Source organism: Choloepus didactylus, chromosome 18, assembly GCF_015220235.1.
Source record: "Choloepus didactylus isolate mChoDid1 chromosome 18, mChoDid1.pri, whole genome shotgun sequence".
NCBI classification, from domain to species: domain Eukaryota; kingdom Metazoa; phylum Chordata; class Mammalia; order Pilosa; family Megalonychidae; genus Choloepus; species Choloepus didactylus.
The window spans coordinates 52,468,084-52,491,942 of NC_051324.1; the positions used below are offsets into that span (position 1 = coordinate 52,468,084).

Sequence of the window (23,859 nt, forward strand, 5' to 3'; positions counted from 1 at the left end):
GCGGAGTCAGCCTCGAAGACCAGGAAGGCTCCTCCTAGGGGTGGGGAAGTCTAAGCCCTGAAGGGCAGAGTTTCGCTGAAATGAAAGTGGAAGCAAAGAGTCTGCAAGTGTATTTCAGGCTCTCCTGAGGCTGGGAGAGATCGAAGACTCACAGAGGATACAAGCAAAAACTTAGTCGTGGTGGACTCAGCCATTCTGCGCCCAGCTCTGAAGCCGTGGTTCTTGCCAACCGGACCCCAGAACCATGCTTGTCACCCATGATGCCGTAAGTGAGGAGGGTGTTGGGGGTGGGGAGAAGCAGAGGATCACTCCTCTTCGCCAGGAGCCTGTGGGTGGCCAGGCCCCCCAGCCCATCTCTTAGGCCAGCTGAAGGACTGGGGAGAAAAGGCTGGGATGACCTGTCTGGCCCCTATGGAGTCGGTCACTAATCCATTGCCTCAGTACCTGCACCACAGGGGCTCATGAATCCTTGATGTGACTGTACGTTTTTCTGAATAGGAAGAATCCATATTTTTTGTTAGATACTTAAAGTGTTCTATGACCCAAAAAGTTTAAGAATCGCTCTAATGAGTAACACAGCCTTATCTCCTCTATCTTCCTCCAAGTTCTCCCCTCCTTATGTCTCTATCTCAGCCCAACCTTGGGCCCTTTCCAGGGTGAGAGGAAGAAGTGTTCCTTCTCTTGATAGCTAACCTTCCCTCTGTCTCCTGTGACCCACCCTTCCTGACTCATGATCACCCTACCCATGCTAGACTGTGGGCTGCGTGTCCATGGCCCAGTCCCTGCTGCTTACAGTTGATCCTCAGAGCCCGGCAGGCAGTAGACCCTCAATAAACACTGTTGAATGAATGACTCTCACCCCTGCGCCAGTTTCTTCAGCACCTCCCTCCCTGTTACAAAAATACACAGATCTCTCACTTGGAAATTTTTCATTTGCCCCTCAACTGTAATAAGAACAACCACAGGCTCTAGAGCCAGACAGTCTGATTTTAAACTCTGCTTCCTCCAATTGTGTGACTGTAGGCCTCTCTCAATTTACCATCTAAGCCCCAGTTTCCTCATCTGTAATACTTCCTCACAAGAATACCTACACTTGCAATAATTAAACTAGATAACCCACAAATTAATACAGTAAAAACTTATCACACTTCCTGACACATACCTGTACACACATAACATGCACACTATTGTTACTATTAGCAACCTTTTCAGAACAGCAGGGCAATCTTCTTTCACACCCACCACATCTTTTGTGTGTGTGTGTTTTGTGTGTGTGTGTGTGTGTGTTTTATTAAATTCAGTTTTATTGAAATACATTCACACACCATACAATCATCCATGGTATACAATCCACTGTCCACAGTATGATAACATAGTTATGCATTCATCACCACAGTCTATCTCTGAACATTTGCCTTACATCAGAAAGAACCAGAACAAGAATAAAAAATAAAAGTGAAAAAAAAAACACCCAGATCATCCCCCCATCCCACCCCATTTGTCCTTTAGTTTTTATCCCCATTTTTCTACTCATCCATACACTAGATAAAGGGGGTGTGATCCACAAGGTCTTCACAATCACACTGTCACCCCTTGTAATCTACATTATTATATAATTGTCTTCAGGAGTCCAGACTGCTGGGTTGGAGTTTGGTAGTTTCAGGTATTTACTTCTAGCTATTCCAATACATTAAAACCTAAGAGATGTTATCTATATAGTGCATAAGAATGTCCACCAGAGTGACCTCTCGACTCCATTTGAAATCTCTCAGCCACTGAAACTATTTCGTCTCATTTTGCATCTGCGGTCGCAGTTGACTCGTCTGGGTGGGGGGGTGGCGGCCGGTTGCTAAATCCTAGGCTCTCAGGACTGCTTGGAGGGCACCGGCGGCGGGGGCTCTTTCCCGGAGGCGAGGGCGAGGCGGGGGACTTGGCCAGGTCCCCGGCGGGAGGCGCGCAAAGTATGGAGGGCGGCGAGAAAGGAACAGGCGGGACACGTTTCTTTTAGGGTGATGAAAACCAAGAGAGAGAGAGCTTATTAGGGGAGAGTACAAGCTTATATCGGGCGGTTTAGAGGGCGGGGTAGCTGTAGGGGTTAAAGGCTTGGATTGGTTCTGAGAGAGCGCGGAGGTTGATTGAAAAGGGGCGAAAGTTGCTCCCGTAACGGTGTCCGGCAACAATGTATGCGCACCGGTGGTGATGGGAGTTGCGCTGGCAACGGGGAGTGTCCGGGCAAGATAAGGGGGTGGGGAAAAGGCGGTTCCCTCCGGCAAGCCTCCCCTAACATTGGTAATTTGGGTGAGGAAATGGGGCCTGCCTCCGGCCTCACTTTCCCAGGCCCGGGGGGCTGTGGAGGGCGCTGTCACCCGTACCCACTACCCTCCCCAGGGGTGGATCCGGTCCCCCAGCCCAGGCCCGCCAAGTTGAAGCACGTAATCAGTGTCCCGCATTTCCCCCTTCTTTTCTAATTAAAGGAAGAAGCTTACCGGAGAGGTCCGCTAAGGGATGAGGGAAGGGGGAGGTCGGGGAGGGGAAAAGGGGTTGACGGTGGCTCAGCGAGGCTGGAGCTCGGCGTTGGTGTGGCGCCCGGGCGCTCGACAGGGGCCTTGCTGCTTGCGGGATGGACGAGGGTGGGGGGTTTAAAGTTGGAGGTTCAGAGAAGCTGGAGCTCGAGGTTGGTGCGATGTTCAGGCGATCGAGAAGGGCCTCGCGGTCGGCGGGTTGACCGGTGGCGGCGAGGTCGCGGAGGGTTGGTTGTCATCTCGGAGTAGGGAGCGTCAGAGGTGGCGAGTCGCTGGTACTGGACTTGCACGAACGAGGAAAAAATAGCATCCGTTTGTTTCCTTACAAGCTGGACAATTCTGCGGATAATGCAGGGTCCTAAGGTGAGAGCTAGAATAATCATTAGTAGGGGGCCGAGGAGAGGGAGGAGGTATGGGAGGAGGGGGGTAAAGATGTGGGACCAATAGCTGGTGGCTTCACGGTCTCTTTTGCGTTGTTCCAGTCCCTCTCGGACCTTTTTTAGGCTGTCCTCGGCGAGACCTGTGGAATTGGCATATACACAGCACTCTTCTCCTAGGGCGGCGCAGAGGCTTCCTTCTTTGAGGAGGAGAAGGTCGAGACCTCGGCGGTTTTGGAGCACTACCTCAGAGAGGGAATTGACAGAATTTTTAAGATGGGAAATAGCGTCTTGTAGGTGACGAATGTCCTCGTCAACAGCCGCCCGGAGGTGAGTTAGGGCAGAGTCTTGACTGGCTAATGCAGCGATTCCGGTGCCAGCGCCTGCAAGACCTAGGAGGGAGGCAATCGTGAGGACGGTGATGGGCTCTCGCTTTTGCAGTGGGGCAGAAGCTGCAGTTGTTTCCAGGCGGAGGAAGAAGTCTTCCTCGCTGTGGTATAGGACCCTAGGGATGAGGACAATTAGGAGGCAAGTTTCATTAGTTGTATTGAGGGTTTGCACGTTAAGGCAGGGGGTAAGCCCTGTAGAGGAGCAGAGCCATTGGGAGGAGTTATGAGGAATGAGAAATTTTGCAGAGCTGCTGGGAGATGAGTAGTCGGCGCAAGCTGTGAGGTTGGGAGAGTTACTTGAGCGAGGGCGGATGCACTTTCCTGTAAAGGAGACTGAATGAAAGGTTAGGGGGACGGCAGAGGTATTCCAAATACATTTCGAGGGGCTGTCCTCTGTGTTTTCTGAAAAGGAGAGGTTGGAGGCGACTGGCTCATACAGGGAGGAGGAGGTGGAGAGGCAAAGCCAACAGGAGGAGGTAAGATTGGGGTTGGAGGAATTCACTGAGGTGAAGGCCGCTTGGATAAGGCCGAGGAGGGGAGAGGAGTAACGAGAGGGGGGCAGACGAGGTTGGGGTGGTGGTGTTGGCAACGCGCCGTTTGCAGCTGAGGTGCGGCTGGTTGGAGCTGAGGTGCGGCTGGAGAGCTGTGGAAAAAGGGGGTTAATGACTTGGTTGGGACCTATGCCAGAGGGTGTTTTTAATGCAGTATTTTGGCATGGTTGGCTTACAGCCTCTTTTTTTATGAGAATAAGTGATCCTCGGTCGGCTCCTTTCTCATAGATTCTGAAGCCCCAAGTTTGACCGAGTAACCAGGAGGGATCAGTGGGGAGCTGCACTGTAAGATTAAGATGTGTGCAGGATCCCTCACTTTCTTGGCCGAGCCAGTTAACTGTAGGGAGTTTGCACCCTGTAGGGGCCCACTTTAAGGTAAGGTAATGATTAGGAACAGGAGGCTTCCAATTAGTGGCTAATGTTTCACACCCCCAGTATGTACAGTAGTGCTCATAGGGGGAATTGCAGTATGATTGATGGTATCAGTCATTTTTTAAAATCTACAGATCATCTAATTATTTTGTTAATTTTGGTAATTATGAAAATATTTTTCTGAGATTTGAGAGTAGGCACATTAATAGAAGATTAATGAGAGAGATAAGTAGACAGTCTTTCTAATGTTTGTTTTTTTTTTTTTTTTTTTTTTGCTTTGCTTTGGAATTTAGAACAGGTTACTTGGATATATGCATGTTATCATTATTTGAATAGTTCTTATGCTACTGCAGAGATCTATTGCTGGCCAATGTTGGCCAATGTGTGAGTGAAGAAGGAAAATTATAAAACCTGTCCATTAAAATTCTGTTTATACATGTCAGAAATAAGCATTTCTTTGTGTAATTAAAGATTGCCAGCTTTTGGTTAAGGCAATACCTATCAGTAAGTGAATATATGTTGATTTCACACATCTTTACAATTAATTCATAGTAGGGACTCCAGCTCAAATAACCTTTCCTGTGTTTATATTTATAATAAAGACAGCAGGGAGCCTTTTTATGCTAAAGAATGATTTTTTTTTTTTTTTCACAGTAGAGTTAGAAACAAAACCCTGACTTGTAAATTTGCTATTTATTCTTTCCTGATGTGGACATAACTATTATTGGATCTTAACAGATATACTGAGGTTTGAGTTTTATTTTCCGTTAAGTCCGAATATTGATAGAATGATATTAGCTGTGAGAAACAAAAGATAGCTTTACATTTGAATTCCATTCACTTATTTATAATGACTTCTTTTTTGTAAACAGCTGTTTCCTTTGATTATGTCAACATGTTTCTGATGTAGCAGTTTTTGTTTTTAATCCAAATCAGTTAGGAAAAGCTAGTTAGTCAAGTACCAAGGGTACTTTTTCCATAACTATAAATGGGTTACTAATTTAATTTGAAGGGATAAAATTAGTGTAAGAAAAAATTAATATACCATTGATAAACTGTATTTCTTCTTAGCCATTAAACTAAGATATTGAACTGTATCATTTTCATATTCACTTCCCCACCAATGAAACATATCTTATTTCACAATATTTTAGCTGGTTTTTAATCCAAAACTAATTTATAAGATAGTATGTATAGTAATAGTAGCTTGAATGAATAAGCAAAAGTTTAATTTTTATATATGTCACACTATATATTTTAAATAGTTAAAAAAAGAAAGACAAAAGAAGGGGAGTTGATTATTGAGTAAAGAAAATGAGGTAAACCGTGGCCGTGAGGCCGAAGGAGACGGCGAGAATAGAAGGCAGGAGCCTCTAGTAGCGAGAGCAGTTTGGGGGGGGGGGGCGGTCGCAAAGAGGCACACCGCGCGAAACAAAGAAACAAAGACACAAAGGACCACAGCAAAGTAATGGAGGGGAAGAGGGAAAGCTACTGGAGGAAGAGTGTTAGGAGGAATGGGGGGACATAGGAAGAGAAGACGAAAGGTAGTCGGGGGTAAGAGTTAGGTTAATGCGGGAAAGGAAGAGCGGCCCGGGCGCGGAGCGGCGTGGGAGGGGCGGCTCCAGACGTGGAGCGGCGAGGGAGAGGCGGCTCCGCGGGGCGGCGAGGGAGAGGCGGCCCTTACTTTGCAGGCGAGGAGAAGGGGAGCTGGAGAGGCGTCCGGGCGAGCGGGTGGTTTTACTGGACCGCTGCGTGGAGAGGACTTTTAATTCCAGGGGCCCCACGTTGGGCGCCAGTTGCGGTCGCAGTTGACTCGTCTGGGTGGGGGGGTGGCGGCCGGTTGCTAAATCCTAGGCTCTCAGGACTGCTTGGAGGGCACCGGCGGCGGGGGCTCTTTCCCGGAGGCGAGGGCGAGGCGGGGGACTTGGCCAGGTCCCCGGCGGGAGGCGCGCAAAGTATGGAGGGCGGCGAGAAAGGAACAGGCGGGACACGTTTCTTTTAGGGTGATGAAAACCAAGAGAGAGAGAGCTTATTAGGGGAGAGTACAAGCTTATATCGGGCGGTTTAGAGGGCGGGGTAGCTGTAGGGGTTAAAGGCTTGGATTGGTTCTGAGAGAGCGCGGAGGTTGATTGAAAAGGGGCGAAAGTTGCTCCCGTAACGGTGTCCGGCAACAATGTATGCGCACCGGTGGTGATGGGAGTTGCGCTGGCAACGGGGAGTGTCCGGGCAAGATAAGGGGGTGGGGAAAAGGCGGTTCCCTCCGGCAAGCCTCCCCTAACATTGGTAATTTGGGTGAGGAAATGGGGCCTGCCTCCGGCCTCACTTTCCCAGGCCCGGGGGGCTGTGGAGGGCGCTGTCACCCGTACCCACTACCCTCCCCAGGGGTGGATCCGGTCCCCCAGCCCAGGCCCGCCAAGTTGAAGCACGTAATCAGTGTCCCGCATGCATCCCCCTTTTGGTCAAGAAGATACTCTCAGTCCCACGATGCCGGGTCCACATTCATCCCTGGGAGTCATATTCTGCATTGCCAGGGAGATTTACACCCCTGGGAGTCGGGTCCCACGTAGGGGGAGGGCGGCGAGTTCACCTGTCGAGATGGCTCAGTTAGAGAGAGAGGGGGGGCCACATCTGAGCAACAAAGAGGTACTCGGGGGGAGACTCTTAGGCACAATTACATGCAAGTCTAGACTCTCCTTTGCAGTAACGAGCTTCATAAGGGCAAGTCCCATGATCGAGGGCTCAGCACATCAAACCGCCAGTCCCAATGTTTGTGACAACATCAACACCAGTCCAGGTGAGGATGTCCAACACATCCGCACCTTCCCCCAGATCCTTGGGGCTGGGGAGGGGGAGGCTGTAAATATATTTTTTATTATCTGCCCAAATTACTCTGGGATGTCACACCCACCACATCTTGCCTCTAAACTAAAACTGCTCTCTTAAAGGGCCTGTACATATTAAAAAAGGAAAGCACAGGACACTAGCAATTTTTAAAATCACCTTAAACTCATACTTGAGAGACAACCTCTATAAATACCATTTTGGTATATATCTTTACCTAGGGTTTTTATGCATTAGTAAATATCCTTATGAATTAAAACATTAAAAGTTAATAGAATAGGGATCATACTTTATATACAGTTTTGTAGTTTGCTTTTTCCTGGCTTATTGTGAGCATTTTTCCATGTCATTAAATGTTCTTTGTTAATGTCTTTTAATTGCTACTTAATAGTCTATCATATTTATTTAGCTACTCCCCTATTGGTGAACATGTAGATTGCTTCTATTTTATTTGCTGTTATAAATAATGCTCAACAACAATTCTTGTACATGAATTTCTGATCTTTTCCTTACTACAAGTAGGACTGTTTTGGTTGTTTTTGTTTTGTTTTGTTTTGTTTTGTTTGCCAAATCCAAATGACCATCGAGTTGCTAAATCCCTGACCTTTTCTCATTCCGCATCTCAGTTGACCTGTCGGCAGCATTTGGCACAACTGATGGCTCCTCCTCCTTGACACATGTTCTTCCTTCACACTCCTCCTTTGCCTCCAGGCTCACTAGCCACTCTTCATTCTCTTTGGCTGGTTCTTTCTTCTTTCCCTGACCTCTTAGTGTTCAAATTTAACATGTTCAAAATAAATCCCAGTCTTCTGCCCCAAATCTCTTCTACCCACAGTCTTCCCCATCTCAGCAAGAGCTCTCCTTCCTTCCACTTGATTAGACCAAACAGCTTAGAGTCACCGGGATTCCTTTTTGCTATGCCCTACTTCCAATCCATCAGCAACATCGATAAATCTTGACTGCATCTCACCACCCCCACTGCTACCACCTGGTCCATGCACCAACATCGCTCATCTGGACCATTAAAATAGCCTCCTAAGTGGTCTCCTTGTTTCTATCCTTTACCCCACATCAGCCTGTTCTCCACACAACAGTCAAGTAACCTGTTAAAATGTAAGCCCACCAATAGCTTCACACCTCACTTCGTGTAAAAGGCTCTGCATGATCTGCTCCCATTTCTTCTGTGACCTCATCTCCAACCACTCTCCCCTCCCTCACCCATGTTGACTCTCTTTGTGCCAGTTTGAATGTATTATGTCCCCCAAATGCCATTATCTTTGATGTAATCTTGTGCGGACAGACTTATCAGTGTTAATTAGATTGAAATTCTTTGAGTGTTTCCATGGAGATGCACCCCACCCACCTGTGGGTGATGACTCCGATTGGATAATTTCCATGGAGGTGTTGGCCTGCCCATTGGGTAGGTCTGAATTAAATTACTGGCACACTACATAAGATCAGACAGAAGGAGTGAGCTTGCCACAGCCAAGAGGGGCACTTTGAAGAAAGGACAGGAGCTGCAGATGAGAGACAGTTTGAAAATGGCCATTGAAAGCAGACTCTTGCTCCAGAGAAGGTGAGAGAGGACAAATATCCCAAGTGCAACTAAGAGTGACATTTTTGAGGAACTACAGCCAAGAGAGGAACATTCTGGGAGAAAGCCATTTTGAAACCAGAACTTTGGAGAAGATGCCAGCCACATACCTTCCCAGCTAACAGAGGTTTTCCAGACAACATTGGCCATCTTCCAGTGAAGTTACCCGATTGCTGATGTGTTACCTTGGATACTTTATGGCCTTAAGACTGTAACTGTGTAACCAAATAAACCCCCTTTTATAAAGGCTAATCTATCTCTGGTGTTTTGCATTCCGGCAGCATTAGCAAACTAGAACAGATTTTGGTACCAGGAGTGGGGTGCTTTTGCTGCTGAGTTTGCAAATACCAAACATGTTGGAATGGCTTTTTAAATGGATAAGGAGAAGGAAGATTCTGGAAGTATTGTGAGGAGCTTGATACAAAAGGCCTAAATTGCTTTGAAGAGACTGTGGAAATATGGACTCTAAAGATAGTTCTGATGAGGCCTTGAGCAGAAATGATGAATGTGTTGCAAACTGGAAGGAAAGCGATCCTTGTTTTAAAGTAGTAGAGAATTTGGCAAAATTGAATCCTGGTGTTGGATGGAAGGCAGAATTTGAAAGCGATGACCTGGAATATTTAGCTGATGAGATCTCCAAGCAAAATATAAAAGAAGTAGCCTGGCTTTTACTTGCAGCTTACAGTAAAATGCGAGAGGACAGAGATAAGCTGAGACATGAACTCTGGGTTTTAAAGAAACCAGAAATTGATAGCCTGAAAAACTCTGAGCTTCCAGGGGGTGAAACCACAGAAGCTACAGCCCAACATGAGGATGTAACCAAACATGGAACCCAGCAACCATTTCAGTACAAGCCAAGATTGGAAAAGGAATTAAGCAGAAAGGATTTGTGGAAAATCCTATTGTCTGACAGCTTTGACCCCTGTGTGCTTCATGCGAAGCCAACAGAATTTTTGTGAGATCTTTATAGATAGAGATACTGCTGGTCTGGACTGGAGGAGACAGACAAGGAACAAATTGAAGGAAAAATTTCTTCCAAGACAGAGCCATGGAGGTTGAGGTCTGGAGTCAAGAGGCCTTGGGCTGGGAGAGTGGAGTGGCCCACATACATGGAAAGGGTGAGTTTGCCCCAGAGGTTGAGGGTGGGCCTTCCGCCTCGATGCTCCAGAAGAGTTTTGCCACCCCAGGCCCCAAAGAGGGTGGAGCACATTCCCACACTGTTCTGAAGGGGTTGAGCATGTACCCCAGAAATGGAAGGGAATCTGGGTGCTGCCCCAATGTTTGAGGAGGGTGGGGCCAAAAAGGTGGTCTCCCCAACACGTGAATATGTTGGAGCACTCAATCCAGTGTTTGGAGAGGAAAGGGCTGCGGAAAAGTCCCTTAGGAAGGGTTAGACTCCCGCTCTCTCAAGCCCCAAGGATGCAACGTCATTCTGTAAATGATTCTCAGACTTTGAAATCTAATGGAGTTTGTCCTGTGGGTTTTGGGAACTGTTTTGGTCCTGTGAACCCTGTTTTCCTTTCAGTTTCTCCTTATGGTAATGGGAATGTTAATCCTATGAATGTCCCTCCTTTGTATATTGGAAGCACATAACTTGTTCTAAGTTCACAGATCCACAGCTAAAGGAGAATTATGCCTTAGGACTAACCACACCTATAGCTGATTTTGATGGAATCTTGTACTTAACTATTGTTACTGAAATGATTTAAGTTTCTGTGATATTGTTGTGGGATGAATGTATTTTGTATACAGAAAGATAATGCCATTTTGGGGTCCAGGGGGTGGAATGTGCCAGTTTGAATGTATAATGTCCCCCAAATGCCATTATCTTTGATGTAATCTTGCATGGGCAGACCTATCAGTGTTAATTAGACTAAAATTCTTTGAATGTTTCTGTGGAGATGCACCCCACCCACCTGTGGTTGATGACTCTGACTGGATAATTTCCATGGAGGTGTTGGCCTGCCCATTGGGTGGGTCTGAATTAAATTACTGGCGCACTACATAAGATCAGACAGAAGGAGCGAGCTTGCTACAGCCAAGAGGGACACACTGAAGAAAGCACAGGAGCTGCAGATGAGAGACAGTTTGAAAACGGCCATTGAAAGCAGATTCTTGCTCTGGAGAAGCTGAGACAGGACAAATATCCCAAGTGCAACTAAGAGTGACATTTTTGAGGAACTACAGCCTAGAGAGGAACGTCCTGGGAGAAAGCCATTTTGAAACCGGAACTTTGGAGCAGATGCCAGCCACGTGCCTTCCCAACTAACAGAGGTTTTCCGGACGCCATTGGCCATCCTCCAGTGAAGTTACCCAATTGTTGATGTGTTACCTTGGACACTTTATGGCCTTAAGACTGTAACTGTGTAACCAAATAAACCCCCTTTTATAAAGGCCAATCCATCTCTGGTGTTTTGCATTCCGGCAGCATTAGCAAACTAGAACATTCTAGTCTTCAAATACACTTGACAAATTCCCACCTCAGGACCTTTGCACTGGTTATTCACTCCTGTATAGAATATGGCTCCCTCCTCCATCTCCTTCAAGTGTGTATTCAAACACCACTGCAGCAAGGCTTCCTCTAATCATCCCATTTAAAATGTATCCCAACACTTTCTTCCTTCCTTCTCTGCTTTATTTATGATACTCATCCCTAACATGTTATAGATTTTTCTTATTTATTCTGTTTTGCCTGTTTTGTTCACCACTGGATACATATACCAGAGCCTAGAACAGAGTTGGCACATGTTAGATACTCAGTAGTTATTTGTTGAATGAGTTAGCAAGGGAGTGGCCTTCTTATAGCCCACCCCACCCCCATTCCCTTCTCTTGCATCTGTTTCAACTCTCCCTCTCTTTTGCTGTCCGTGACACTACCAATCCTGGTCCTGGCTCTGCTTCTCTCACTGTGCCTTCTTTTTCTTCTCTGCATTCCTTTATTTTCCTAATCCCGGACTAGGTATAGTCTCAGAAGACTGCATTTTCAAGACTCTGCCCTTCAAAGAACTCTCCCATCCTCTTGCTTTGGTCATCACCACATGCTGCTCCAACCCCGAGTCCTGTCCACCAAGTCCTGTCCCTGACCCGATGTGCCCTCAGTGGCCTGCTCTGCCCTTGTAGGTCTCATCCTCACCTCACCTCAACTATCTAAAATGACCTCATTGCCCAGTAGTTAACCTCTTTGTCTTTAGAAAAAGAAAATGGTCTTCGAAGGAAAAAAGACTTGGGTTTGACTCACTTAGGCCAGTTTTTTAACCTTGATGAAACTCCGGTTCCTCATCTATAAAATGGGGGTGTTTAAAAATACAGAACATTCAATATTGCACTTACTCTATGCCAGGCACCACTGTTCCATCCAAGATTATAGGTGGAAATTCCTTTTATGCCCATTTTATAGATGAGGCACAGGGAGTTAAACAACTCGTCCATGATTTTGAAATAATATGAGAAGCTGGGATGTAAGCCCAGGAGGTTTGCCTTGACTTTCTGCTCTTAGTGGTGTGCTAAACTATCTACCAAAACTCCCATGATGAGCATAGATAATGTGAGATTGTATCTTATGGTTCTCAAGTTAGGTCTAAACTTTGAACCAAGGCAGAAAAATGTGTATGGTAAAAATTAACTTTAAATCCATTAACTCACCCCTAAAATATCCAGAATTTAGCCTTTCAATGAGCTCAATATAAAATAGATCACAGTTTTTTCAGGTCAGCACTAGACAATGTTGGCTTGCCTTTAGGGGCCATGTTATTGCGTTAAACAGCATGTGTAGTTGAATTCATGTAAGTGACTATAGTTTGTTGTTCTTAAGAAGGTCTTTTAAGAGAGGCATTTCAGTAGGGAGGTGGGGACAGGAGGCAATTTGGTGATCCTTAAATGAGATGGAATCTGACTATGCCTGGCACACAGCAAGCACTCAATAACTACTGATTCTCTTTCCTTGCCTGCTGGGTCAGTCGCATTATACCAAACTCCCAGACACCTGGGTCTGACACCTTGGACTTGTCTCTACTTTGTTCCCGTTTCCTTAATACAAACATCAACAGAGTCGAGGCTTTTCCTTGTGAAATGTGCTCATCTGCAAATGGTCCTTCTGTGCCCACTGCCAGAGGCCCAGGTCAGCTCCTGTCCCATCAGCAGAATTAGAGGTGTGGAGTCTGGGTTTGTTTTCCTCACTGCCAATTTCCCGCTCCGGTTCATCCCGCTATCACTACCAGGTTGACCCTTTTTAAACAGCAGATCCATCATAAACACTCCCCTTCCAGATTCCTATTTTCTACTACTATCAACTCAAACTTCCCTGCTTGAATTTTTCTTTAAAAAATTCTATTTATTAATCTGTCAACTACAAATATTAAATAATATGGGCAATCACTAGGTTTTCAAACAATTGCATAAAATTAGATCAAGATTTAAAGCAGAAGTAAAAAGAGGATGGACTGAGGAATGACTCGAGCCCACAAATGAATTTCACTTTTTTGTAAATTTTTAAAATTGAGCCACCTTTAAAAAAAAACAGAATTCTAATTTCTCTTAAAAGTGGTTAGATATGGATTACTGGGGTCACAGTCCTATGTGAAAAAACTTGTTTAGATATGGATGGTGATAATGGTGGTGATATTGTGAATGAAATTAATACCACCGAATTGTACAATTAAAAGTGGTTTAAATGGGAAATGATATGTTGTATTTATGTCACTGTGATAAATTTTTTAAAAGAAAACAAAAACAAATCCAGAAGAATAAACATCTATTCTAACATTTATAACTCATTAAAAAAAAAAACAAAAAAAAACAGTAATAGCTGGGGAGAGGCTGCCAACTTGAGCGGGAACATGCTCTCTCCAGTTTGTCAGAATCCCCACTGATCCCTTGACTCAAAGATGTCATCAAATTGGCCCCTAATGGAGTTGAGTTTGCAATCCCTCATTTACAGAAATACAAATAACAGGTACTTTTTTAACCACCATTAAACCAGCATTATTTGATCAAGCCCTGTTTTTCTTCTGCTTAAAATATAGTTCACTCACAATGAGTTTCTTCAATGGCCCCTATATCTGCTCCCATCCTGTCATTCATTCATTCACTCATCACACATTTACTGCATGCCTAGTCTGTGCCAGGGACTTTGCTAGACACTGGGGATATGGAAATGACCAAGACATCTTCCTAAGTGAGCTAACACTTCATTGAGCCAATCTTATTGGGCAATTCAGTCTTCCCAACACGCACACGTGAAGTCTGCCGGCTAATGTCTTCCAACACACAAAGGTGCATTTATTCCAATCTCAGGTGTCACTCCCCTGCCTATGTTGTTGGCTATCTCTCTGGACCTGCTCTATAACACACCAGCCTGAGAGGCCACTTGGTATAGTGGGGAAAGGTGGCAGTCAAGGAACAAGCTGGGTGACATGGGGTAAATTACATATCCCCTCTAGGCTTGATTTCTTCACTGTCTGTAAAGTACACAGGTTAGCAGGTTGGGGTCTGGAGTCCAGATTGCCTGGGCTGAGTGACTTTGGGCAAGTCATTTAACTTCTCTGAGCCTCAATTTCTTCCTCTGTAAAATGAGAGTAAGATTCGTATCTATCTCATAGGGTTGGTGTGAGAATTGAATGATATAATCAATCGAGAGCTTAGCACAATGCCTGCCATATAGCAAGTACTTAAAAAATGTTGCCTAAGAGTATCATGACATTTGGAACTCCAAGCACTCATTCCACCTCAAAGCCTCCCTACTGTGTTAACCCCTTCAAAACTGTCCCTCCTCCAAACTTCTGCTATAGTCCAAGGTCAGTCATGTGACCATGCTCTGCCCTGGATACTGTTTGTACAGGCCTGTGTCTCCTACCATGCCTACTTTGGTGTCCAGTATCTTGTAGCAGGAGCTTAATCAGTGTTTGTTAAACTTTAGATCTGTGGGAATGAACCAGCCTAAAGCACTACAAAGGCTCCTGCCTTCAGCCCAGGGCAAGGCAAATGGGGAGGCTTGTCCTTGGGCTGGGCATCAACTCTGTTTCAGAAGAGTCCAGAATAGGGGCCCCCTTTCCCTGGGCTCGTTCATTCTCTGGAAAGGCAAGTGGATGTCTGGTTGTTTCCCTCTGTTCTCACAGGTCATCCATGCCCTTCAAGCGGAGCAGGCCAGACTGAGGATGAGACTGCAAAAGCTGCAGCAACTGATTAAGGGCCCCATGGACCCCCCCCAAGATAAGGTAAAGTGGGAAAGGGGGATGTGGCCTGGTAGAATGAGCTGGGAATTGGGGAGTTCTTAGTTTCACTCCTGGCTCTGCTACTTCCTTGCTGTGTGACCTCAGGTATGTTATTTGAATTCCCTGAACCTCAGTTTTCTCATCTGTAAATTGAAGTTACCCACCTCCCAGGCTCTGTGAGGATAAACTAAAATCTTGTATGTAAAGTGCCCAGTACAGTACCTGACCTACGTTCATCCACTCACTTATCTTTCAGTCAACATATTCATCCTTGGCACTCAGCATCAGTCCAATGGAATTGGGGATGCTTTCCTCTGGGAGGGAGTGGAAAACTAACCCCTGAAGGCTGCATCAGGCTTCCTTCTCCGAACTCCAGGTCCCATTCCCAGTGCCTGAGAGGCCCCTGGTATTTCGAGGCCACACTCAGCAGGGCAAGGAAGTGCCCAAGTCTTTGGTTTCCAACCTGCGGATATGCTGCCCTCTGCCTGGAGGCTCTGCTCTGGTCACCTTTGATGACCCCAAGGGTGAGTTCCAGCTGAGATTTGGGAGAGGAGCTGGGAGATGTCCAAGTACTGACTCTGTTGTCTCCACCCAGTGGCAGAGCAGGTGCTGCAACAAAAGGAGCATAAGATCGACATGGAAGAGTGTCGGCTACGGGTGGAGGTCCAGCCCCTGGAGCTGCCCATGGTGACCTCCATCCAGGTGACAGAATGGCAGAGTCCTGGGACGTACAGGGGTGCTGTGCACCTGAGCACAGGGCCGAGGGGCTGTGTCTGGGACCACACCCTTCCATCTCCCCCTAGGTGTCCAGCCAGATGAGTGGCCAGAAGGTGCTGGTCAGTGGGTTTCCTGAAGGGCTCGAGCTGAGTGAGGAGCAGCTGCTGGACAAGATGGAGATCTTCTTTGGCAAGGCTGGCAACGGGGGTGGTGATGTGGCCATTCGGGAACTGCTGCAAGGGGGTGTCATGCTGGGTTTCACTGAGGATGGAGGTAAGGGCTTCCTAGGGCCTCCTAGAGTGGAAGTTAGAGTACTGGGTACATCAGGCCACAGGAGAGGAAGGGCCCATGATGCTAAGGCCCCACCCCATTCCTATTCCCCACAGTGGCCAAGCGCCTATGCCAGATTGGCCAGTTCAAGGTGCCACTGGGCAGGCAGGAGTTCCTTCTGAGAGTCTCTCCCTACATGAGTGGGGAGCTCGAGAAGATTGAGGTAAGTGGGACATGGAGAATGGGGAGCTGGGCCAGGGTAAACTTGCCTAAGGATCAGGTCCCTCAAACCCCCACTGACCTACCCACTGCCAGCCCTTCCAGGCCTCCTGACTCCTCCCATACTCCCATGGGGCATTGCCTTTCCTGCCTGGGCCTCCCCAGCCCCTCACTCCCATGAGCCCTTGCCCACCTCCTGGCTCCTTTTTCAGATCAAGTCCCAGCCAGTGCCCCACTCGGTGCTAGTGCTCAACATTCCCGATGTTCTGGACAGCCCGGAGCTGCATGATGTCCTGGAGGTCCACTTCCAGAAACCCACCCGTGGAGGCGGGGAGGTGGAGGCCCTGACAGTCGTGCCCCCAGGAGAGCAGCGTGTGGCCGTCTTCACCTCTGAGTCCGGCTAGGAGACCGCCCTTCTCATCACCCCCCAGCCTCTCTGCCAAGATTCTCAAACTGGGGGCTGGGTGCGGGCGCGCATTGTGTACACGGGAGAGAGCTTTATGTTTATCAACGGGAGGCAGGGATTAGAAGTTGCAAAACACTGCCCAACAACAGTAAAAGTGTGTGGGTAGCTGATGTTCTTCCTCATTTCATTTCATGAAAGGAAATAACTTGGGCATGGAAAGGGGGCTGGGGAGGGTGGGGCAAGACGCCCTGGCCTTCCACAGGCACACCTTCTTCTCCACTCTCAGAGGCAACATCCAGGACCCAGGGTTTGGCTTTTTATTGACACAAACACAAAGGCAGCTGCGGTAATGGGGTGGAATACACAAAAGCAGAAATCGCACTTCACATGTTTCGGCCTCATTTAGACAATGAAGAGGCTAAGCCTGCACCGGCCCCCACCCCCCTCCCCCCATCAGCAATGGCTGCAGCAATAACTTCTCTCATCTTGGCTCAGCGGGCAGAGGGAGTTTATACCTCTACCCCAGGAAGTCCCCCCTTGGGCTCCAGGACCTGGGCCTACCCCCATTCACTCCCCTGTTCCATCTCCCCTCCCATGTAAACAAAGTTTGGGGCTGAGTTTAAGAAGTTGCCTCCCTGCTCTGAGAAGGCAGCGGGGCCACCCCCCTTACCTGCAAAGAGAATGTGCTTGGATTTTTACTTTGGTCCCAGAACAAGAAACAGACAACATTGCGTCTCAGCTCTCTGGCTAGTGAATGCCACACGTATCTGCAAGGCTGAGAAAGCTTCCCCACCTCTTCCTCCCCAGCCACTGATAGAGCAACGACAGCCCCAGAGACAGGACACAGCACAGACCACAATAAGGGTGACTGACTCTGCCCCAGCCCTGGGAGGCTAGGGGCTGGCCCACCACCCACTGGCACGTACACAAATTTTTGGCAGTGTTGTGGGACTGGGGAGGAGTGAAACCCCAGCTCCACCAGAACAAGGAAGGCACTGGGGAGAACAGGAGTGAGAAGGAGGCAGGGGACAGAGACCCCCCCACACACACATAAGCACAGGTTTTCCGTTGCTAAGGCACTGAGAACAGATCCAGAGAACTCAGTGAAGGAGGGCAGGTGGGGGCTCTGTATCCCTCCTAAGGGCCACGACCTGGGGGAGGAGGTCTGATTCCCACCCTTGTTGTAAGAGGCAAGCTTGGTTAAGAATGGCAGAAAACCTGGAGGTGGAAGAAGCCCAGTTGTGCTTAAGAAGTTGGGGACAGAGGAACAGGCCATGCAACAGAATTCAGAGAGTTCAGAGGTGGGCGCTGTTCAGCCTGGGCTGCAGGGACTCTAGGAAGTGACAGGACATGCTGGACTCACACAGATGGGCCCCCATATCCTGAGCTGACATTTCAATTCTTTGAGGAGGTGATGGGCAGGGGCAGGAAGGGAGATGAGGCACGGGCGGAAGCAACAGAACAAGACGGGGAAGGATTGGCTAACCTTGGCACAAAAGCAGCACAGCAGGCCTGGGGAAAGGGTGGGGGCAGGAAGCAGCCGGCCTCCCTCTGACCCTCCCTGTCCCCTTGGCAGGGCCAGACATCCAAGTGGTCACTTCCCAACCTCTTGAGAGGGCAGGAAGTGGGGAGGGGGCAGCCCTGATCAAAGTGAAAAAACAGGGCAGGGGAGAGGTCATTGCCACAGAGACCTTTGGGGGTGTGGAGAGGACAGGGCATTACAATAGAGAATGAAAGGTGAGACTCTGGTGGTCAACAGAATGCAGCTCCCCAGCGTCTCCCTTCCTGGGGTCCAAGGGTCCTAAAGCCCCTCACCCTAGTTCTCCTTCTCTAGCCGAGGCACCAGGAGGACCTTGCCCACATTCTTCTTCTCCTGCATCTGCTTCATAGCATCAGTCACCTGGAGGGGGAGAGGAAGAGAAGACTCTGCTCCCAGAGCCATCCAACCCCCGTCCAACAAGAACCAGGCCAAAGGAGCCAGCCCTCCTCTTCCCCAGGAATCTTACCCCCACGATCCCAGACTTTATGAGTCCTATCCAGGCCCTCCCTGAAAGCCTCACACTCACCTTCTCGAAGGGCCAGACTGAGTCAATGCGGGGTTTGATGTGGCCCTGGTTGTAGAGAGCCAGGAGGCGGGTCACCACACTACTGACCAGTGCCACCTCACCCTCCAGGTAGCCCAGGTGGAAGCCACACACAGCCCGATTGGCCTGCAGCAGCTGCAGAGCTGTCACGCTGAACTGATTCCACCACGTGCGGGCCAGGGCCATCAGGTTCCGCTTGGGGCCAGTCAGCAGGTTGGCCATTCCTGAGGCACAAGGAGACACAGCCTGTGAACTCAGGTGCAAGACACATTGCTCTGATCTTTACTTGTTTATTTTATGAACAAGTTTATGAAATAGTTTTTTAAATGAAAATGCAGCCTGCCCAAGAAGCTCACAGGAGGGCAGAAGGTAGGCAGACTGATTTTGCACAAGGAATAATCCCCAAAGAGGAGCAAAGAGAGAACCCTGAGAATTTACTATGACTCATGAAAAAAAGTGAAAGAGAATAACAGTAGCCATCCCCCAGGAGACAGTAATCTGAATGCCAGGATACAGAGACCATTCCAAGGCTGGCCCTCTCCACGGCACACTTGGGTCCCTGGCCCTTCTCCCATGCAAAAGCCCCAGGCCCCAGTACCCCACCTCCCAGACCCACCCTCCTTTCCCTAACCCCCTACTCCATTCCCACTAACTCACCATAGGTGACGACTTTGCCCATGGGTTTGAGGAGGTGGTAGCCCTTGGCTGTATCTGACCCTCCTAGGGGGTCCATGACAATGTCCACTCCTGCACAGAGTAGGGGACCAAGGGACACCATTAGCAGCTGCCTCCCTTTCCATGCCATCCTACTCCCCCAGGCCATGCCGTGTCTCCCACCTTTAGGGGAGATCTTCTTGATCTCATCCACGTAGTCAGTCGTGTGGTAGTCTATAGGGTGTGTAACCCCATTCTCCTTCAGCGCCTCATGCTTGCTGGCGGAGGCTGTCCCAAACACTGTCACATTCTCCACTGTGCGGCACAGCTGCACGGCTGCCATACCCACACCCCCTGCAGTAAGACACCATAGGCAGAGGGGTATGGGGTCACCTGGCCACCCTCTCCATTGTAGCCTCTCAAGGGCCCAGCCCAGAACTATCATCTGGCCTAGTCTCATTTTGTGGTTTTCTCCCCTTACCCCGTGTCCAATTTCCATGATTGAGAATTAGGAGGGTAGCCGGAGAGGAGGGGGTACTGGGCGAGGGCACGTTGCTATGGATAGCACACAAGGCTGGACCTAGTGCCTGAATGTTACCACGGCAACAATACTGCAGAGGCCCCTGAGCACCACAAGCCAAAGCAGCCAGGTGTTGCCATGACGACAATCCAGACAGGCTGCAGGAAAGGGGCCTGGAAGGGAATCTGGGTGGGGTGAGGGGAGGGGATAAAGGGAAGAAGCCCGTCACCTGCAGCCATGTGTACCAAGACGCTATGGCCAGGCCGTAGGTTGCCAAAGTCAAAGAGAACCATGTAGGCTGTGATATAATTGACCAACAGGGCAGCGGCTTCCTCAAAGGTCATGGCCTCAGGCATCAGGAACGTCTGGGCTGCGGGAACATTCACCTCCTCCTGCCACATCCCTGATCGGATCAAGGCCATCACCCGGTCGCCTTCCTTGGGAAATGGGAGAAGAGCATCAGTCAGTTACTCATTTAGTCACCCACAGGGGGTTTCCTGACCCCCCACTACGTACAAGGCCCTCTTCTTGGCCAGTGAAGTAGTAGAAGAAGCAGTAGTAGTTAGGGCAGTAATGATAATGATAAATCAACAACAAAATAACTTAGGAGGACCAGCTCCTATTCTAGTGATTTACACATAAATATTCATTTAATCCTCACAACAGCTCTTTGAGGTAGGTCTTATCTCCATTTTACAGAACTTACACTTCGTTATTGTGTAAGATCCCTGAACACAAGACGCTTACAGTTAGGGCAGCAAGAAGTAGTGTGAAGAGATCAAACAGTTTCAGTTCAAAATACGTTCCCCCATTTACTGGAGGTGTCACCTTGGGCAAATTAAAATTACTTAACCTTTCTGAGCTCCAATTTTCTCATCTGTAAATTAGGGCAGTTACGAGGATTCAACGGAAAAGTCATTTAGTGGGTTTAGCACAATGTTTGGCACATGGTAAGTGCTCAGTAACATTAACTAGTAATAATGACAATAACAGCACACAATCCAACAACTGAGGAAGAAGGCCACAACCAAAGCCCAGGTAAAGGTCTCAGTGGGTGCAGAGATGGATGTGGTCATCTCAAGAGAGCTCAATTTTGAACCAGCATCAGGGGCCAAGTAAACACCTTCACCCAGAGATGGCAGGGTAGACGGGAGAGCCTCCCAGTCCCACCCACCAGGGAAAGGCTTTTTCCTTGCTCTCAGCCACCTGCATGCGGGGAAGAAGGCAAAGATAACAGAACCTTTCCTTCCAACAGGGGTCAAGGGGAGTGCAGGAAAGAGGGGTCTTATTGGAAAGGAGGGTCAGTGGAGAGGGAGATGTGGATGCTGTTCTAGGACAACCCGGGTCTGTTTTGGCCCCTGCCAGGAATGAAGGGAATTCTGTATATTAGTGAGACTTAGGATTCAAGAGAAAGGGAGATGGAACTCCCACACACACCCTTTTTCATTCTCAAGCCCCTATACTCCACGGAAAAGGTGGACTGAGGATGGGCTGGAATCTTTCCCTGAAAGTCCTGGCCTAACAATAAGGTCTGGGGAATGGATCCCCTCTGCTCCAGGACTCAGGAGAAACAGACTCAGAATCAATACAGGAGAGCTGGGAAGGGGGCAGTGGTCAGTCAGGGTCATGGCCAGTCCCAGATTTGGCCTGGGACAGGGCTCACCCTGGCAGGGCCATGCCTCGTCCCAGCCCAAATATCAGGAGGGAGGGAGGGAAGGGGGAGTTCCTTCCCCACAGAATCCAGCCTCTTACATCAGATTCTTGCCCTGGACAGGATATCCTGTATTTACCCGCCGGAAAGTATCAGCAGGGGAGGTTAGGTGGGTGGCTTTCAGCAGTAATAGGAACTACAATCTTTTGACACCCCCCCCCCAAATTCCTCTCAATACCTTCCCAAGAGTGGAGATACCTAGAAGTAAGCGAAGAAGGTAGGACCAGCGCTGAATCCTGAGAGAAGCCCTTTAAGGAAGAGCTGTTTGCATGGACCAGAAATCCAGCTCTGGTATCTGGGGCTGGCAAGTCAGGCAAGAGAAAGGTTGCATTTGAGGGGCCTCTTCTTGCAGGGGCCTGACTTGAAAAGGAACCTCTAAAAAATGACGTCCAGTGGCTTCATCCCAGGTCTCTCAAAAAGTTGGTTATCTGGAACTCTCCAGTGCCCGAGATTGTGGCCAAGGTTAATAATAAATGAAAACAAGAAACAGACCGGCAGAGCTGGGCCAACCTGCTCACGTTGCCACTCCTCCCCACCAACCCCTACCCCATTTCCAAATGGGCACAGCTGGGATTTCTGGGGCAGGGGTCCTCTGCGAGGAAAAGCAGAGGCGGGTTCCACCGGGACCCTCCCAAGGGCAGCCACGGAGTTGTAGCCCGCTGGCTGAGTCACGGGAGGAGGAGAAATTGCAGTCACGGGAGACAAGAGAGCGCAAGACAAAGATACGGAGACCCAATCCCGCCTTTCCGACCCAAGGACAGACAGGCAGTGAAAAGCCGGTGGGGGTGGGGCGGAGGGAAAGGGCAGAGCTCCCTCTCCCCGACGATGGGCGTGTCTCGTCTCTTCGGCCCCTGCCCGGGAGCGGCCGACTCACACCCCCGCAGACCACGGGTTTGCATGTGACTAGGGTTCTGGCACGGCCACCGGGCCCCCGCCCAACCCCGACTGCACAGCTCTTTCAGCTCCCTCGGGGAAAGGGGGCACTAACCGTCACTCAGGGTCTCAGATCACAATTACCATGGATAATTGTGATAGGGATACAGGTGTGGTTTTACTGAAGGTTCGGGGAGGGGGTGAAGGTCAATATGCGCATGCGCAGGAGCGCCTTATTGTTTCCCTCCCCCTACTGCTTCTGGGCGGCGGCCGCCCCTAAAAATGATTGGGAGGGGGCGATACCTCCATCCCTTCCTCAAGAAAACTCCAGTTCTCCAGGAGCCTCAGTACATCGTGCCCTTTCCCACGCCTCCCATGCACGTCCACCCCGGGCCGTGCCAGTTTCCCCCGCCCTGCCACACCCCCGGCGCCCGCCCACTCGTGCCCACCTGCCCCACAGCCTGCCCAGCTCCTCCCTGCCCTGCCCTGCCCCGCCCCACGCCGGCCCGCTCACCTTGCGGTCGCTGACTCCCTCACCCACAGCAGTCACGACGCCCGCGCCCTCCATGCCCGGAGTAAGGGGCAGCGGCGGCAGAGGGTCATACAGCCCCTGCCGGGCCATGAGGTCGGCGAAGTTGAGCCCGCAGGCTCGCACGCGCAGCGTCAGCTGGCCGGGCCCGGGTTTCGGGGGCGCGGCCGGCCGGCTCTGCAGCTTCACCTTGTCGTAGCCGCCGAAGCCGGTGAGAACCAGGCCACGCAGCGGCGGCGGCTTGGCGTCGGCGGCGGCCCCCTCGGAGGCTGCGGGCGGCTGGGGGTCGCCAGCTGCCTCGGCTTTCGGGGGCTGCGAAGAGGCATCTTTCCCGGCCCCTTCCTCGGCCGCTGCCACCAGAGTGGCCGCCTCGGCTTCCTCTCTCTTGGCGGACATGGCTCGGACTCCCGACGTGCGCGCACAGCTGGACCGAGGGTGCACAGCTGGGGAGGGCGGGGCGCGCGTTGGGAGAGCCGCGGCAGCGGGCGCCCAGCGGGAGGGGGCGGGGCGCCGACCCGGGGGCGGGGCTCGCCAGCCAACTTAAAGGGCCAGGGCCACCTGCCGGAACACAGAAAGTGGAGACGAAGAACCGACGCGAGCGAGGGCATTCTTGGGAGTCATGCAGTCCTCGATTTAATTTATTTATTCGTAATAAATATTATGCAAATTTAAAAATATTTTAAGGAGCAGTCTGGAGGAAAAGCCCGAGATTGCACTAACATCAGACTTTGGGAGCCAGTCGCCTGTGAATAGGAACCCAACCAGGTTGTGCCTCTACCCATGTGTGACCCGGGAGCAGGGATCAGACAACATTCAGGGTCGTCTTGCAGCGGCAAACTGGGAACATAGAGACCGAGCCTTTAAAACTTTCAGTCTGGCTTTGGTTGTTAACACTCGGCAGTAAGTTTTCCCTTCCATAACATGGTGATGATGTAGCTTGACCTAGTTATCTTCTCAGGGTTTTTTACAAGACAAAATGAAACTGAGGACAAGGAAGGACTTTAAAAAAGTAAAAGATGCC

General features: G+C 49.5%; 2 protein-coding genes across 3 annotated transcripts; one reads left to right on the plus strand and one right to left on the minus strand.

Annotated features, from left to right (window-relative positions):
- The first annotated feature begins 36 nt into the window (after nucleotides 1–36).
- On the plus strand, nucleotides 37–16,637 carry IFI35 (interferon induced protein 35). Of its 2 annotated transcripts, none has more exons than XM_037809805.1 (7): nucleotides 37–265; nucleotides 14,760–14,858; nucleotides 15,232–15,379; nucleotides 15,451–15,557; nucleotides 15,659–15,761; nucleotides 15,959–16,065; nucleotides 16,274–16,637. In XM_037809805.1, exons 1-7 carry the CDS (start codon nucleotides 245–247, stop codon nucleotides 16,463–16,465), a joined length of 777 nt encoding a protein of 258 aa, XP_037665733.1. In that variant the 5' UTR covers nucleotides 37–244; the 3' UTR covers nucleotides 16,466–16,637. The 2 variants fall into 2 exon arrangements, with proteins under 2 accessions (XP_037665733.1, XP_037665732.1); XM_037809804.1 differs by having other exon boundaries at nucleotides 40–265; nucleotides 15,659–15,845.
- Nucleotides 16,638–16,770: 133 nt separating this feature from the next.
- Nucleotides 16,771–23,299, minus strand: VAT1 (vesicle amine transport 1). The gene is made up of 6 exons (XM_037809795.1): nucleotides 22,824–23,299; nucleotides 19,955–20,162; nucleotides 19,389–19,559; nucleotides 19,209–19,298; nucleotides 18,534–18,775; nucleotides 16,771–18,367 (listed from the first exon to the last, which is right to left on the minus strand). The coding sequence occupies exons 1-6, from the start codon at nucleotides 23,232–23,234 to the stop codon at nucleotides 18,284–18,286; spliced, it is 1,206 nt and encodes a 401-aa protein (XP_037665723.1). The 5' UTR covers nucleotides 23,235–23,299; the 3' UTR covers nucleotides 16,771–18,283.
- Nucleotides 23,300–23,859: the final 560 nt, after the last annotated feature.